This window comes from Zootoca vivipara, chromosome 3 (assembly GCF_963506605.1).
Source record: "Zootoca vivipara chromosome 3, rZooViv1.1, whole genome shotgun sequence".
NCBI classification, from domain to species: Eukaryota; Metazoa; Chordata; class Lepidosauria; order Squamata; family Lacertidae; genus Zootoca; species Zootoca vivipara.
Genome location: NC_083278.1, coordinates 20,119,935 through 20,137,405, shown reverse-complemented (window position 1 = coordinate 20,137,405; position 17,471 = coordinate 20,119,935). Strand labels below are relative to the sequence as shown.

The 17,471-nt window shown below is 43.3% G+C and overlaps 1 protein-coding gene across 1 annotated transcript in view; it reads left to right on the top strand.

The window, feature by feature from the left end:
* Positions 1 to 278: 278 nt before the first annotated feature.
* The window catches only part of AGPAT5 (1-acylglycerol-3-phosphate O-acyltransferase 5), a 31,902-nt gene continuing 14,709 nt past the window's right edge, over positions 279 to 17,471 (top strand). The window contains exons 1-6 of the mRNA XM_035109953.2: positions 279 to 366; positions 678 to 919; positions 3,214 to 3,283; positions 4,439 to 4,554; positions 13,801 to 13,890; positions 14,905 to 14,995. Of these exons, the coding sequence (XP_034965844.2) occupies positions 701 to 919; positions 3,214 to 3,283; positions 4,439 to 4,554; positions 13,801 to 13,890; positions 14,905 to 14,995 (586 nt within the window). The 5' untranslated portion in view covers positions 279 to 366; positions 678 to 700. The remainder of the gene's footprint in view (positions 367 to 677; positions 920 to 3,213; positions 3,284 to 4,438; positions 4,555 to 13,800; positions 13,891 to 14,904; positions 14,996 to 17,471) is intronic.

Sequence of the window (17,471 nt, the reverse complement as noted above, 5' to 3'; positions counted from 1 at the left end):
GTGGGGCCCTAAGCTATACTGTATCTTGTTTAGCTTATATGTAAATCCGGCACACTTAACAGCAAAAAAAAGGCTAACAAATTAATGCGGCGTTTGGAATCTGCAAAGCAACATTAACAGGAGGAGCAACTAAAAATAATAATCATGAGCTAAGCCCTAAGGGCGCCTTTACGCGCGCCTTTTCGCTCCCGGGCACGAGAGGCGAAAAGCGAGAGCGAGGCGGGGAGAGGCGAGCCTCCTGCAGGCGGAGCAAGCCTTGGCCAACCCCCGGAAGTCTCCGGCGAAGCGGAGGCGGAGCTGCCTCGTCGCCGGCGCCCTTCTCCTCCTTCTCGGTGCGCGGCCAAGAGGCGCGGGGGTGGCGGGCAGGTGAGGGCGTCGCGTGCGCTTCCCGAGCAGGAGGAGGAGCTGCCGGTGCCCGGCTCCCGCTGCTGGCTGCTCCTTGCTTCTCCGTTGCGCCCTTTCACGCCCCTTCCTGCCTGGGCCACCCGCGGGCCATGCGGCCGAGCTGCGGAGACCTCCTCTTCCTACTCGGCGGCGGCGCCTGCAGGCTGCGAGGCGTGAGAAGAGGCGCCTCCTCCTGCTGCTGCTTCATGTGGTAGCGGCGTCGCGAAGCCCAGCAGCCGGATCTTCATTTCTTCTTCTTCTTTCTTTCTCTCCCCCCCCTTTTTTTTTTAAAGTCAGCCCAACTCTGGCCGGAGAGATGCTGCTGTCGCTGGTGTTGCACACCTACTCCATGCGCTACGTGCTGCCCACCGCCCTGATGATGGGCACCGCGCCCACCTACTTGCTGGCCTGGGGCGCCTGGCGCCTGCTCTCCACGCTGCTCCCCGCGCGCGTCTACCACGAGGTGGACGACCGAATGTACAGCCTCTACCAGAGCATGGTGCTCTTCTTCTTCGAGAACTACACCGGCGTGCAGGTCAGGGCGGCGGCTGCTGCGGGGGGCTGGGGGGGACTGGCGGATGCGCCACGCCCCCTTAGGGAGTGGCTGGGGAGATACCGGTAGGATCCCACCCCCCTCGTCACCTTTCTCCCCCCACCTCTCCACTACGTCGCGTCTCTGGATGCCAAGCCGGAGAGGGACTCGGCAACTTGGCTACAGGTGGGCGAGGCTGCGCGCAGGTGAGCGAGCGGAGGCAGGGGCTGCACCTTCGTCGCAGCGCTCGCTCGCTCCCCGTCCCTCCCCCTCCCAGCCCAGAGGGGGTTGCCCGCCTCGGTTTGCTCACCTTCCCAGGCTCTGGATGGCGTTGCAGGTGGGAGCGATCTTTCCCAGACAGCGCTGAGGCTCTGCCTACTTCCTTGATGCTGATAACACCTAGGTCCAGTACAGCACAGTGCATGCAGCGGTTAAGGTTGTGCACAGCACGCCTAATTTTCACTGGGGAGCCAGCAGAGTTTCATTCTGGGAGGGTGAGGGCAAAGGTACCCTTCTTGGTAGTCGCATCCGCCCTGTGGAACGCCTTCCCACCAGATGTCAAGGAAATAAACCACTATCTGACTTTCAGGGGGCATATGAAGGCGTATAGTTTGGTGTGTTTTTGTTGGGAGCTGCCTGGAGTGGCTGGGGTAACCCAGTCAGATGGGCAGCATATAACTAAAATAGGTGGCACAGTCTGTCTAGTCTTCCTTGTGGCTCCCAGAAGGAGGTGACCTAGCAGAGGTGGTGGCTGTTCCTAGCAGTGTCCGTCTCCCCATCGTTGCTTACCTGCCATAACCCTTTTGAGTGGCACGTTCAGTCTGATGCACCCAGCCGTTGCTGCTGACCCATTGTGATGGTGCACTTCTGCCATTCCTTTCTGGCTAGTACATCACCCAGAGGGTGAGTGATCGAAGAAGAGAGGTAGCTGTAAGGAACGGCCCTGCCTCAACTTGCTCTCCACTCTCTGTAGGTGGTAGAGCAGGGAGGAATCTGCCTGTTGAGCCCAGTTCCAGGTTGCACAACCTAGAAAGGCTGGCAAGTGAGCAGGTGAGAAATGAGCAGAGGTAGCAAGGAGCAACAATCAGCTCTTCCTTCCCACCTCCATGCCTGGGTTGGGCTCTTTTCTCAGCACAGAGAGAGGGCAGTTGAATGAGGATTGCTGGTGCTCTTTGCAAAGGGCACTGTTTACCCACATTGGTAGGTGAGCAAGTGAGCAAACAGTATCTGTATTGGCAACCTTTGCCTTTTTCCAGTAAGACCTCCACCTCTCTAGGGTTAAAGGGGAGGAGCAGACTCTTCCACCCAGCAGAGTCTGAACCTTTCCAAGATTACTCCTGCCAAGCTTGGCAGTTGCTTATCATTTGCAGGGGGCTGTCTTGACTTGTCTGGGACCTTGACAGTTGCCTGACCATCCCCCATACTGTCTAACTGGCACTCGGGAAACAAGTGCAGGCCTTCTCCCAACTAGAAAGTGAAAGGGGAATTGCAAAAGGAGGATTCTGTGCACATTAAAGACTTAAAGGGTTTATTGTGTCATAAGGCTTTGTGAACTCAGCCAATGAAAGTTAGCCACTGTAAACCTGCTAGCCTTTAAGGTACCATGCCTGCTGTTAGTCTAACAGAAAAATATGGTTGCCCCTCTGGAATTTGATATAAAGGTAAAGGGACCCCTGACCATTAGGTCCTGTTGTGACAGACTCTGGGGTTGCGGCGCTCATCTCGCATTATTGGCCAAGGGAGCCGGCGTACAGCTTCCAGGTCATGTGGCCAGCATGACAAAGCCGCTTCTGGCGAACCAGAGCAGCACACGGAAATGCCATTTACCTTCCCGCTGTAGCAGTACCTATTTATCTACTTGCACATTGACGTGCTTTCGAACTGCTAGGTTGGCAGGAGCTGGGAATTTGACATAGAGGAATATAAAAGGAAAAGGTATGCTATTGCGTATTGCTCATCAAGATACCACACCTTTTTAAAAGGTGGTTATTTTGTGCATCTCTGGTTGGCCCCACTCAACTGCAGCTACACTGGTTCACACAACGTGCTTGAAACAGTTTCATAGACTCAGGTGAACACTTAAGTTATACATGGTCATCCTGACTTCAGTAAAGTGCCACATAAAGTCATGGGTAGATAAGTTGGGGCATCAGGGTGAAAGGAAGGGAAAAGGTAGTCCTGACATAAAGTGGGAATTGTTAAATTTTCTCTCAAGAGTTTAAATAAAATAAAGTCTGATCCTAGGTTTTGTTGATGTTCTTCAGGCTGTTAAATCAAGGACCCTTTTTCTTTCCTAGATAATTCTGTATGGTGATTTGCCAAAAAATAAGGAGAATGTGGTATATATATCAAATCATCAGTGTACAGGTTTGTATGAAATTTCCTTGTATGAAGTGTTTTTTAATTAAATAATTATTATAAACAAAAAGTGTTAATATAACCACTGAGAATGAAATTCTCTAGATTTAGATAATTGGGATTGCATGTTAAGATTAAATAAACAAAAATACACGGTATGATCCTGATAGATGAGCAAGATAATGGGGCTTTTAATCTGTTTCTTTGCAAAACTTGCCCCCACGTGCTTCCTAACAAGGTGCCTCGAATTGGGAAGTGCTTTTGAACCAACGCAAACAGTTGTATCCAATGGCGGCTCTTGCACAAAGCAAGACACCCGTGCTTCCCCCCCCCCCCCAGTCCTGCTCATGGCAGCCCACTGAAATGCCACCCCTAAGCTTGGGAGCAACCTCTGGAAGAAGGTATTGTAACAGTCAAGAAGGATGTAATAGCATTCGTGAAAAATGGGGGGGGGGGTTCTGCCTTTCATGAGCAAAAGTGATTTTCACTGGAAATCTGCGTACAGTGTTTAGTTTTAATTGTGTGCTACTCATTTTTTGCCAAGTGTCTAATATCTGTTTTGAACTTGGCTGATTGGCTTCATGAATTATATTTTGCCACTTTTGTTTGAGCGATTCTCGGCAACCCCCACCCCCCAAAAAAATTCAGCAACTCTGGCAATCCTCCCCCCCAAAAAAGAAAGCTCAACAACTCTCAACTCTTTTGTAAATTTGGAGTCCCCAAAAATAGGGGTCGTCTTATACACGGGGGTTCGTTATACATGGGAAAATGCAGCAATTACTGGAACCCTGGGGGTGGGGGGTGATTTCAAGAAGTCCCAGTGCTTCTAGTTCTTCTGATTCTGGTTCATTGTCTATTGAGTCAGTGTTTCTCAACCAGATCCTTCAAGATATGCATCTATTCTGCATTGGCAGGAGATTAAAAGTTATTTAGTGGTATTGTGCAAACGGTACAAGCTTTGTTTAAAAAATGAAGAAATGCATGTTAAAATACTACAGGGTGATGGGGGAATATGATTGTGGAAAGAACTTACCTTGCATTGCCACTGACCGCAGTTCATCTTTCATGTTCATAAGCACTAGAAAATATGAGTATTAAATAATGTTGGAAAGGATTTTGACATTAGGGACATAAATGTTTGAGTTTTGTTTGTTTGTTTTGCAGTTGACTGGATTATAGCAGATATGTTGGCCGTCAGGCAAAATGCTCTGGGACACATTCGATATGTTTTGAAAGACGGGTTAAAGTGGCTTCCTTTATACGGGTGGTATTTTTCTCAGGTAAATCCCAATCCTTTCTCCACATCACATGAAATAACTAGTACGTCCTGCTAAATTTTGACACCCCTCCATCCTGGGCGTATTTACTTGGAAGTAAATCCCATTCATTTCAGTAAAAGGTAGCCCCAAGTACTGTAAGGCATGCTTGAAGTCATGTCCATGCAATGATTCTGTCTTGATAATGTGTTTGCGTGGCATATTTGAAACAGAATAGTGAAACTTCAACTCTTTCTAGTTAGCAGATGTTATCTGGTAGGGATAGGAGGTTCTCCAGCCAGGTGTTAAGCAAACTAAAAGTAACTCACTGAACTTGGGACAACGCCTGCTAAGATGCAAAAACCATGTGTCTGTGTCCTACACGATTAACAGAGCAATTCTGGCATTTATTTATTAGAAGTAAGTCACATGGAGTTCCCAGGTAAGTGGGTCCAGGATGAACCCCAAGACAATTTCGTGCATACTGAATTGAGTCCCACTGAATTCAGTGGTGTTGACTTCTTAGTAACCATATATAGGATTGCACTCGAAATATTTGTCCTTTAGTTAAATTACTTACATATTTCAATCTGGCTTTAATCACATTTAGTCCTGGGTTTGACTCAGTGCATGGGCTGCGTTTCTTTATGGGATAATATCCTTGCTGTTGCACAGATTCATAACATGTTAGCAAAACTGGGTTGTCTGTCCGAAGAAAGCAAGAATAGTTTGATAGATGTCTGCATATGCTAAAATTCACTGAATTGTGGCTTTTATGTCTTTGTCACCGCGAAGTTTCTGATTAAAAAAAAAACAAGTAGCCCTTTTATGTCAATGACTTGATTTAGATATGTTCTTATATTTTCTTATTCTCTTTCCTTTTTGCTTTTTTGCTCCTCTAGTTGAGCTTCATATGGATTTTATCCTAGTAGGCTATCAGGGTGATCTAGTGAGCTGTGTTCCATTAGACACAATAGTTGAAATTCAGAAGATCTTTGGGAGACAAGGGGTAGTGTTTCTCACTAGGTGAGTGTGGTTCCATATCTAAACTCATGCCATATATTTTAAGCAGAGATATAATGACAGTTTTCCACTTCTCTGCATATGGTCCCATAATTCACATCTTGTGTCCCGAAAGTCACAAGATGTTGGTTCGCAGATGCAAAAACACAAGCTGCATAGCACATACCTCCATTTTTCAAACGCCACTCTATACAATCACTTTGAATGAATGAACCCCTTCTATATTTTGAGTAAATCTAGAGTTGCTTTCTGCTGCCGGGTGTGGACGAGGGGTAGAATTTCCATACATTAGTTTCTTGTAGGTTCCCCTTTGTCATTCGTTCAGACTAGGGCTGCCTTACATCTGGATATTACCGGGATTTCAAATGGGAAATTGACATCTGGGGGAGGGGAGGATTTCCGAAAGGCGGCGCTTTGTCCTGGATCTTAGGCAAGTCAGTCAGAAAAACCCTTTGAAATATGGCAACCCTAGTTCAGACAGGATAGTGACTGATCTTCCCTGGGTGTGTTGCCATAGAAATTATTGATTATCAGGGTGTTTTGCCAAGTCCAATGTATGAAACGGCCACAATAAGAATCACTTCAAATGTTACTGCTTCTGTGTGAAGGCCACTCAAAAAGTTGGGAGTAGATCCCTGGAGGGATCCAGCCTGATCTATGTGGTCAGTAAACTGGGATTATTCATATGGTCATCCTGTGGTAAGTAACCGTACACATGTTACAGTTCCCCCATGGAATCCTTTTTTTGGTTGCCTTCTCTTAAGAACCACAATGTTTGAATCAGACCTACAAGTTTGGTGCGTGGAGCGGTTGCTTCTGTGGTAAAATCTCGCCCTGCACGTTCATAAACAATATGTGACTGTGCATTGAGTGTGTCGCCCTGTGGATTGAAAAGCTTGAGAAATAAGATTGGCTATTTTTCTCCATAGCAATAAGTCTAAAAACAAAAACAAAACTTCTTATGGACATAAGAAAATTGACTCCTCTGTATGACAAGCGCTGCAGAGAATGATTTTGCAAATCATTCCCACATGGTTGTTAGTTGGTATGCGCCAGCATTTGATCTAACATTGAGAGAAAAATGGACCTTTGGTACCTCATGGTAAGCAATATGGCATGAACTGCAGTAATTTACTTGCTGGTGTGCAAATCAGGCCTTGAGTTGAACCAGTGAAGTTGTTTTCCTTTGGCATAGGAACAAGGAGGGGCAGCATTGTTTTTACATTGCCTCTTTTCCCTTGTTTCTCAATACAGGTGCTGCAATCCTGTCCAATTTATCTGTTTTACTCCAGAGATATTGAGCGATTTGCAGATTTTTTTTAAAAAAATGTTGCAATAAAATCCAAAAATTAAATAGTCCCACAAATCCTCGAACTGCTTTAATAGCCATAGGCTTCTCTCCAAGAATCCCAAGAACTGTAGTTTAGCCCTTACAGACCTAAAGTTCCCAGCATCCTTAACAAACTACAGCTCCAAGGATACTTGAGAGGAATTCATGTGCTTTAAATGTACGGTGTGGTTGTGACCTCTGGAAGTGGTTTTCGGGACAGCCTGTAGCTATGTATTTTTCATTCTCGGGGTTATTTGTCCAGGGCCTGAGACCACATTGTCATAGCTGCCAAGTTTTCCCTTTTCTCACGAAGAAGCCTATTCAGCATAAGGGAAAATCCCTTTAAAAAAGGGATAACTTGGCAGCTATGCACATTGTCCTCCTCCTCCTTGCTCTGTAGCCATGTGATAACTGATTATGTCATCAGAATAATGCTGCTGCTGTTTTCTGGAAGGGAAGAGGCAGCAAATTAGCAACGCAGGAAGAACCCTCCTGGATTGGGCCGAAGGCCTGTTTAGTCCAGAATTCAGTTTCCCACAGGAAACAACCAGCAGCTGTTGGTTTTCTTGCCAGTGGCTATCACCAAAAACAAAGATGATGGGCTAATGCTGCCAATTTCTTCAAAAGTCCAAAATAAAACAAGCAGCACGCAAAGGCACCAAATTCAATCCAGTTTCAATCAAGTATTATTAATCCAAAGAGAAAACAATAAGAGAACCATATACAAGTGCTGACACAAGAGCCAAACTCAAACGTTAAACAGATAGCATGTACAAATTAAAGGCAAACCAGTCTTTATAGTCTTTGAGGCTATCTAGCGGTCAGCAAGTGGCAGCAGGTCGAACGAGGTGTCAATGGTAGTAGACAGGCTGCCGGCGTTTTTTTGCCTGTTTCGCCCATATGACGGGCTTCTTCAGTAGTTCTCCTTGTACTTTTATGTTTAGTGCATTCACTGGTGGTATAAACCAGGTCTTATTAGTATTCGAATTAAGACACTAATATACATATAAACAGAACAAATATCAAAAACAGTACTTACAATTTGTATGAAACCACTTATCTTGGCTTAGGCCACAATGCTCAGGTGTTTTTTCAAAAGGTTCTCTCATTTACATATTCACTGGTAATACAAATCAAATTCTAATTATTGTTTGAAATAATACAGTAATACAATTTCTAAAATACATGTACACAAAAAGAGATACTTACATTTCTTGTATTCAGAGTATTTTTGGTTTGAGCATGTATTGACTAAGCAAATATCCTGTGTTTGGAGCACACTTATATACAAAAAGTTGGTTCACAGGTGATAATAATTAAAGATGACAATTAGGAGGGGGCAGAAGAATGTGAGTACTGATGACACTTACAGTATCTCTATGATTACTGTATGTTATACTGCTAGTGTGTTCGTTTAAATGAATACAGAAAGGTCAAGATCTGAGTTTAAACCGTCCGGTTGTAATGTCTTAAACATAAAAATCAATTTAGTTTCTTGTTGTCTCAATATTTTTAGGATATCCTGCTTGTGGTATTTCTTGGGTGTGTACTGCCATAAGCCAAAAAACATTAAATCGGAGTCACTGTGTTTCATTTGTAAAAAATGAGGTGTAAGAGGGGCTTCCATCACTTTATTGCGGATGCGTGATCTGTGTTCTCCTATACGTACCTTTAGTGCCCGCGTGGTGCTGCCTATATACAGTTTGTTGCAAGGGCACCGTATGCAATAAACTACGTTCTTGGAGTTGCATGTGGTCATGGAGTTGATTTTAAAAGTGAACTGCATATGTTCACTTTTTATTTCTTTTACTTGTAAACTGTAGGGGCACATATTGCATGAGCCGCATCTATAGTGGCCTTTAGTGACAATGGATGGTGATTCCAAACAATCAGCTTTGACCAATTGATTGCGCAAAGTTCCTTTCTTCCTCAACCCTAAAAGGGGGGGATCTTTACAGCCAGGTATGTCTTCTACAATATGCCAATGTTTATATATAATATTTCTAATGTGGCTGGCCAGGGGTGTGAAATCCATCCCCATGACCAGGCGGCTGGGTTTTCTGTTTTTAATGCTATCAGACCGTGTTTCAAGCAAATTTTTTCGATTGCGACCGTCTACACGTCTGTATGCGTCCTGTATGATACAATTAGGGTAGCCCCGGTTAACGAGAGCTTTTTCTAGCTGATGAGCCGCATTTCTATAGTCTCTCTTGTCTGTAGCATTCCTTTTCAGTCTGATTAACTGTCCGTATGGTAAATTTCTTTTTAAATGAGAAGGGTGACTTGAAGAGTAATGGAGTAGGGAGTAACAATCCGTTAATTTCTTATATGGTTTGAATGCCAAGGTGTTTCTATTTGAAATGTAGACCACTACATCCAAAAATGGAATTTCTTTTTTGTGATACTGACAAGTAAATTTTAGATGGGAATCCAATGTGTTCACCCATTCTTGGAATGCAATACATGTTGCTTCAGATTTAAAAATTATGAGCAAATCATCAATGTATCTTTTAATCAGAATGATGTCATTTGTAAAGGGGTTAGATTCAGAAAAAAAATGTTTGTTTTCAAAGTCAATCATGTGAACCGGACGGTTTAAACTCAGATCTTGACCTTTCTGTATTCATTTAAACGAACACACTAGCAGTATAACATACAGTAATCATAGAGATACTGTAAGTGTCATCAGTACTCACATTCTTCTGCCCCCTCCTAATTGTCATCTTTAATTATTATCACCTGTGAACCAACTTTTTGTATATAAGTGTGCTCCAAACACAGGATATTTGCTTAGTCAATACATGCTCAAACCAAAAATACTCTGAATACAAGAAATGTAAGTATCTCTTTTTGTGTACATGTATTTTAGAAATTGTATTACTGTATTATTTCAAACAATAATTAGAATTTGATTTGTATTACCAGTGAATATGTAAATGAGTGGCTATCACCAGGCTGAAAATACCCATTCCTGGAGCCATAGCTGCCAAGTTATCCCTTTTTTACAGGGATTTTCCCTTATGCTGAATAGGCTTCCTCGCGAGAAAAGGGAAAACTTGGCAGCTATGCCTGGAGCTCCCTCTTCCTGGAAGCAGCCCTCCTTCTCCTGACAGGTGACTAGGGCCAGGTGGTTCTTTTCCTCTCTTGTGCAACCACAGTAAATCTACTTGCTGTCATTTTAGGTATTTTGTTTACTCCCCATAGTTGTTCGAGATCATTCATCGCCAGTTTTCCCAGTTAACTTCCAAAAAGTACTAGTCTGCCGAGCAGTCTTATTCCCATGGATGATGAGGAGATTAAAAACTGGGTTTTCCTTTAGATCATGGGTTGTGGGTGCTTCTCATGCTGCAAATAGGAGAATTCTGTGGACACTTTCATTGTCGCAAATCACAGCCTGCAGATTATGGTATTTAAGGGGAAATTCTACCGAGAAGGATATGCAAAGTATATGGGGTCAGTTGGCAGGTATTCTTTTTTTAATTCTCCCTGACATGCCAAATGGTACAAAAACAAAACAAAAAACCACTTCCTCCTCTTCCTGTTGATGCTGTGTTGGTGATGTCACTCGCGCTCCGCTAAAACTTTCCAGTGACAATTAATTACAGAATTGTGATGGAATGCATATTTCCTACCTCAGATAAACATCCTGTTGTGGAATATATGTGTGTAGGATCTGAGTATGTAGAAAGCAGAACACAGAACTTGTAAGGAAAACATGCTAGTAAACACGTCTGTATGCTTCCTTCCCAAGCACAAAACACACTCTTAAATCAATAGAGAATAAATATGAAAAAGCTAATAAGGTATTTATCAGATTCTTGGAAATGTATACTAACACTCTGTTGATTCTCAGTTTAATGTTGATTCCCAGAAAAGTCCTACATACACAACACAGTGGGGTGAAGTGAACATGTATGTAGATAAGAAGTAATAGCTTAAAATGTGGCAGAAAAATATCATCTGATCTCTCAGTTGCAAACATTTTTACTTGGAAGGAAGGCCTGAGGATTTCAGTGGAATTTAGAACTTGAAAACATGTAGTAACTTCATCAGAGGTGCTGGTTTTAACACTTGTCCTTTGTGAGATACGTTATAGCTCCCTGTAATTATTTTGTTTCGACCCTCTGCTTCTTGTTACTACATGCTTTATCCTATAGCTGGTCAAGCCCATTTGTAATAAGTTTCCTGTATTAAAAGTTAGGGTTGTGTTTTGCAAAGTCATACTTAGAGTAAATCAATGGACGTGATAAACTTAAGTCTTTGATTTCAGTGGGTCTGCTCTGAGTTTGACTTAATCAGATACAATCCAATATTGTGTGTGTGCCTGTTGCTTTTCTCTTGAGTAGGCATTGCATGCTGAGCCATCAGTCTTTGTTTTGCAGACAGCTAAGCTGCTGAATGCTTTGAAGCAGTTGGCCAAGGTTGAAATTAGGGAACAAAGCGATAAAGTGACATTAGCAGCTTTTCATCTTAATTGATTGTAATAATAATTTTATTACTTACATGTGGCACCTGAGGTCTGCTATAATCCTGATTCTGAGGCAATCCCTGTTGTACTCTCTACATCAGCCTTTCTCAAGCTTGGGTCCCCAAATGTTGTTGGACTGCAACTCCCATCATTCCTAGCTAGCAGAACCAGTGATGATGGGATTTGCAGTTCACCAATATTTGGCAACCCAAAGTTGGGAAGAGCTATTACGTGCTGATCAGGCCCCAACTAGAGCACTATGTCCATTTCTGGGTGCTGTAATTTTAAGGAAGACATTGACAAATTGCAGCATCTCTAGAGGATGGTTACCAAGATGTTGAGGGATAAGAATTGCAATTTATTTGAGGAACAATTGAATGAACTGAGTATATTCAACCTCGAGAAGACTGTGGGGAGTCGTGATAGCTGTCTTCAAATACCTGAAGGGCTATCATGCAGAAGATAGAGCAGTTTTGTTCTTTGTTGCGCTAGAGTACTGTACCAGCAGGCTGGGGAATAGAATCATTTAATGCCATACTTGAAATGTAACTCTTTTTTTGTTAACTTGGCACAATAGGGCATTTTATTCATTAACTGTTATGGATGGATGTGTTCATGAATTCATTACAACTGCTTCTTTTAAGTCAAGGCATCTGGTATTAATCGAAGCCAGAAGCCTTTCCCTTTCCTTCTCTCTCCTCTCCATTTTGCACTTGGGGAACCAGTTCAAGAATTAGCCAATGTAGCTGCAGTTCTGAAAATGGGTTGCATTCAACGTAGTACTAAATAGTGCTTTGCACAAATAGAACAGCTTCTTCTTATTCGATTTCCCCCTCCCCTAACCTTTCAGAGCAGATTTGAGAGAGGATAGCCGGGGATGGTGGATGGAGTGCAGATGTAGTCCCATTACACAATCATAAGTTATTCCACTCTTGCGTTTATTTATTTAGTTGCTTACTGCCCACTGGTTTAAAATATTTCTAGCTTATATACTTACCCCTTTTTTGTTTTATTTCATTGTAAGCATGTCTATAAACATAAATGTGGGTGTGTTCAAAGGTGGGTTGCTTGGTTTAACAGCATTTTGTAGTGTGACTATGCATGCATCTAGCTCAGGGGTCAGCAACCTAACAGCCCATGGGGGTTGTTTAACTGCCCAATGGACCCCTTCCACCCACTCGGGAACCCCCACCGCCTGCTAGGTTGACTCCCGTGTGCCGCACTAAACTGGTGTGGAGCAGAGCGGGGATCACCTTCTGCGACACTGGCTGGCTTCCCATTGGCTGCAGGAAGCTCCTGTAGCCAATGGGAAGCTGCACATACCTCCTTGCTGGAAGGAGCACCGGAAATAGCATTTGCGCATGCGTGCGCACACTCCGGGCCACCGCAGTGTCTGCGGGACCGTGAACCGGCCCAAGCCAAAAAAACTTTGCTGACTCCTGATCTAGCTGATATTATTTGCTTTGTATTCCGGTGGGGATGGGGAAAATATCATACTTAAATAACTTGTTCTTGGAATGTTTGATTAGTCTCCATATGGAATTGGCTGTGCTTTTAGAAGAATATTACATAGGTGTAGTTCATGAAGCGTAACTTGAAAGTGTGCTCCCATTTACGCTCCATCTGCACTCTACTTTTAAAGTAGTATTACTTTATCCCGAGAGTTGCAGCTTGTTAAGGGTGCTGAGAGTTCCTAGGAAACCCCCATTCCTCCCCACAGAACCACATTTCCCGTAGTTCCCTGGGAAGAGGGATTGGCTGTTAAGCCCCTCTGAGAATTGCAGTTCTGGGGTCTCCTAGCAACTCTCAGCACCCTTAACAAACTACACATCCCAGGATTCTTTGAGGCAAGCTATGACATTAACGTGCAGGTGCAGCATTAGACAAAGCAAAGCTGAGGAGTTTAGCAAGTTGAATTATGCTAGACTTATTTGTCTATTATCAACTATTTTGACAGGTAACAGCCCTCCAGGATTTCACCCTGGTAATGGATCCTTTTAACTGAACCTACCAGGGATTGAACCTGGGACTTTTTGTATGTAAATTATCCATAGTCCTTCACCATAGCAAATGGCAACACAGCTTATCCCTCAGCTCCCCGTCAGTGTCCCAGCTCTTCTAATTCTTTCCTGATTTCTCTGATTTCTCTCTCTGGAACACCTGTCTTCTTCAGGGGAGACCGAGTATCACCAATTAATTTTAGCTCTTTAATATCCTTGCTACAGTTTCACCTGTTGGTTCCAGTTTAAGCTGTTTAACAAGTGTGAAAAAGTTTTGCATAAAGTGTAATAATGGGTCTTTTTAGATGGACCTTAGTTCTATTTGTTTGTTTGTTTATTAAAAATTGGCATTTCTAATTTCTTTCTTTTTTTTTTTAGAATATTGAAAATCTGTGTACTTTGTTTCATAAACTATTGTCATCAGTATACTTTCTTTCTTTCTTTGCTAGCATGGAGGAGTCTATGTGAAACGAAGTGCCAAATTTAATGAAAGGAAAATGAGGAACAAGTTGCAAGCCCATATAAAGGCTGGAACTCCAGTAAGATTATATACTTCCCATTTGTGTATGAGTGTGTCTTTGTGTGCGTTCTAACTACCATAAGAATGACAAGTGACAAAAATGCTTAGCTCATATGTTGCCCCAGGTGCATGGCCCCTGCTGAACACATGAGTGGCTGGAGTGGGGTGTTTGTTTGTCGGTTTGTCGGTTTATACACCTTGTGCATGCCAAAATGGCTTCCAGCATGAAGGAGTCTGTGTTTGGCTTACACACTTTCTTTTCCTGTGAACGGATGTTTCCCATGTGCTTAGTAGATAGCACTGTACCCTCCCAGAAAACTCTTCCATGTTAGAATATAAAACCTACTTCTGATGTATCAACTTTCTGGAACCTTTGTAACTGAGTGTTCATCATACTCACCAAAGCTAAATTGCATCCCTTTTTGCATGTTGGGATCAGGAAGAAATCAGCAGAATACCTTCCTTCCTTGTCAGCTGAGTGTCATGCAAAGGATAGCACGTTCTCTTTGCTTGCCAATACCTATAGCTGTCACACACCAAACAAGGTTTGCTAGCCAGGGTTGTTGGGTTAATTTGTTCTAGTTGAGAAGGCATCTCGTATTTCTTGGTCTTTGTATTATTTAAAGTTGCAGTACATTCAGTTGCAACTGGTTAGGGATCTCTGGACAGGATATAAAGAGAGAGAGATTTGCTCACTAAACTCTGTTGGTTTACTTTCTCTGACTTGAACCATTTAGTATGTTCTTACACACAATTTTTGTTGCTTCTGCTGCTTATGTTCCTCTGTTAATTTTTCCTTGAAAATTGGGATTCCTTGAATACTGTATCAAGATTGCTCATCTTAACTGAAAACTACTGTCTACTGTTATTGCATATCTTTACAAACATGTCCTCTGTGTTTTATTCATCCCTCTTCTCCCCTCCCCATTGCACACACACACATACTTTGCTATCATACTGTAGCTTAGAGATCATGTTGTGATGCTTCCTTAAAAAAAATTGTGCATATAAATATTTTTTTTTAATTCCACAGATGTATCTTGTGATTTTTCCAGAGGGAACACGGTATAACCCAGAGCTACCCAAAACCATTGCAGATAGTCAATCATATGCTGAAAAGGCAGGTAAGGTGAACTTCAAAGAAGTTTGGGAAGCAGGGAACTTCGAACAGATAACATTCTCTCTTGAGTAGACACAGCCCTACAGTTTAAGGATCACCAAGGAGAAAGGGACATTAGTTGAAAAAGAGTGAGGCTTGACCATAGGTGGGTGCAGAATCTACACGTAAAATATAAAGCATGTGGTCTTAGTGTTTGTTCCTTTTCATTGGTACTGCAGGTAGCATTACTGTTTCAAACAAGGAAACTTTTCACAAGGGGTATGTCCTTTAAGACAAGGGACCCAGGTGGCGCTGTGGGTTAAACCACAGAGTCTAGGGCTTGCTGATCAGAAGGTCGGTGGTTTGAATTCCTGCAATGGGGTGAACTCCCGTTGCTCGGTCCCAGCTCATGCCCACCTAGCAGTTCGAAAGCACACCAAAGTGCAAGTAGATAAATAGGGACCGCTCTGGCGGGAAGGTAAACGGCGTTTCCGTGCGCTGCTCTGGTTCGCCAGAAGCAGCTTTGTCATGACCCGGAAGCTGTCTGCAGACAAACGCTGGCTCCCTCGGCCTATAGAGCGAGATGAGTGCTGCAACCCCAGAGTTGGACACGACTGGGCCTGATGGTCAGGGGCCCCTTTACCTTTTTACCTTTATGTCCTTTAAGAGATTTATTGCAAGCAAAGTGTGCTAATAAATATTGTGCCCACACGCTTCCTCTGGCATGAGCTTTGCAGAGTACGCAATGTCATTGGAAGCCGATTGAAGTTTGAACACTGTCTGTCCTTCTGGACAATGAAGGAAAGAACAGCTTGAAAGCTACAACTAGTGTTTATTGTAGTAAACAGAGTGTTAACAGCACTCTCTCAGCAACTGCCATTAACCAATCCCTCATACTATAGCCACCACAGAAAGAGAGACTCTTTCAGAATCCAGGCATACACGGTACATATAGCTGCTCTGTTACAGTATCTTGCTGATCAGAAGGTCGGTGGTTTGAATTCCTGCAATGGGGTGAACTCCCGTTGCTCGGTCCCAGCTCATGCCCACCTAGCAGTTCGAAAGCACACCAAAGTGCAAGTAGATAAATAGGGACCGCTCTGGCGGGAAGGTAAACGGCGTTTCCGTGCGCTGCTCTGGTTCGCCAGAAGCAGCTTTGTCATGACCCGGAAGCTGTCTGCAGACAAACGCTGGCTCCCTCGGCCTATAGAGCGAGATGAGTGCTGCAACCCCAGAGTTGGACACGACTGGGCCTGATGGTCAGGGTCCCCTTTACCTTTTTACCTTTATGTCCTTTAAGAGATTTATTGCAAGCAAAGTGTGCTAATAAATATTGTGCCCACACGCTTCCTCTGGCATGAGCTTTGCAGAGTACGCAATGTCATTGGAAGCCGATTGAAGTTTGAACGCTGTCTGTCCTTCTGGACAATGAAGGAAAGAACAGCTTGAAAGCTACAACTACCTAGTGTTTATTGTAGTAAACAGAGTGTTAACAGCATGAACACTCTCTCAGCAACTGCCATTAACCAATCCCTCATACTATAACCACCACAGACAGAGAGACTCTCTCAGAACGCAGGCATATACAGTACATATAGCTGCTTTGTTACAGTATAACACTGATTGACTGAGCTCTCTGCCAAGAATATCTCTCATGTCCATGTGCACACATCTATATATTTCAGTCAGCATTTTAAAAATGGCAACTAATCCAAAGGGCAGGATTCACCTAGCAGGACCTTCTAGCAGAAGCCCTGTGCAAGGACTTCCCCTTGTGGAATGGGGCTTCCCCCGGTGGCACCCCCTGAAATTTGCTCAGGAGGAGACTTGTTCCACCTCACAAGCTGAAATTCTTACACAGATGAAACATTTATCATAGCGCAACATTGAATTGCACCCAAAGAACTTAGATTAAACATTTTAAAATGCAATTTGCCAGGCATTTTTGGGTGACCATGCTCCTCTTTAGAAGCTTTAGTACAGTGAATATTTTCACGCTTCTGAATATTGTTAACAGTCTTGGGTGCTTTCATTGAGATTCCTGCATTGCAAAGGCTTAGAATCCCTTCCAATTCTGTGATTCTATGATATATTAATAATATTATTTGCTGCGCTTATTAGTCATTTATTTAATGAAAAGTAAACTCGGATGAATATAGACTGGACCAGCCTTCCCTGTAACAAATTTGTGCACTTTGGTAGTTCAGAAAACAAGGTTCAACTTTCCAGGCAACAAACATCCTACTTGACGTCTTTGTACTCTGAGTACATAAAGGTTTAGCTGCAAGTCTGATAATCATGTATCGGTTTCAAGAATCACCATCTAGTTGGCAAGGCAAGAGGCCAGGCTCTCTTATCTTTTTAATTTTTTGTGTGGTTGTAACATTCAGCCTAACAGTACAAGCTTTGTACTACAGAGCCGTCATTGCTCTTCACTTAGAATTTATTTTCAAGTGGAAAGGAATTGGAGTAACAGTGGCTGGTTATCAGACTTCCTTTCC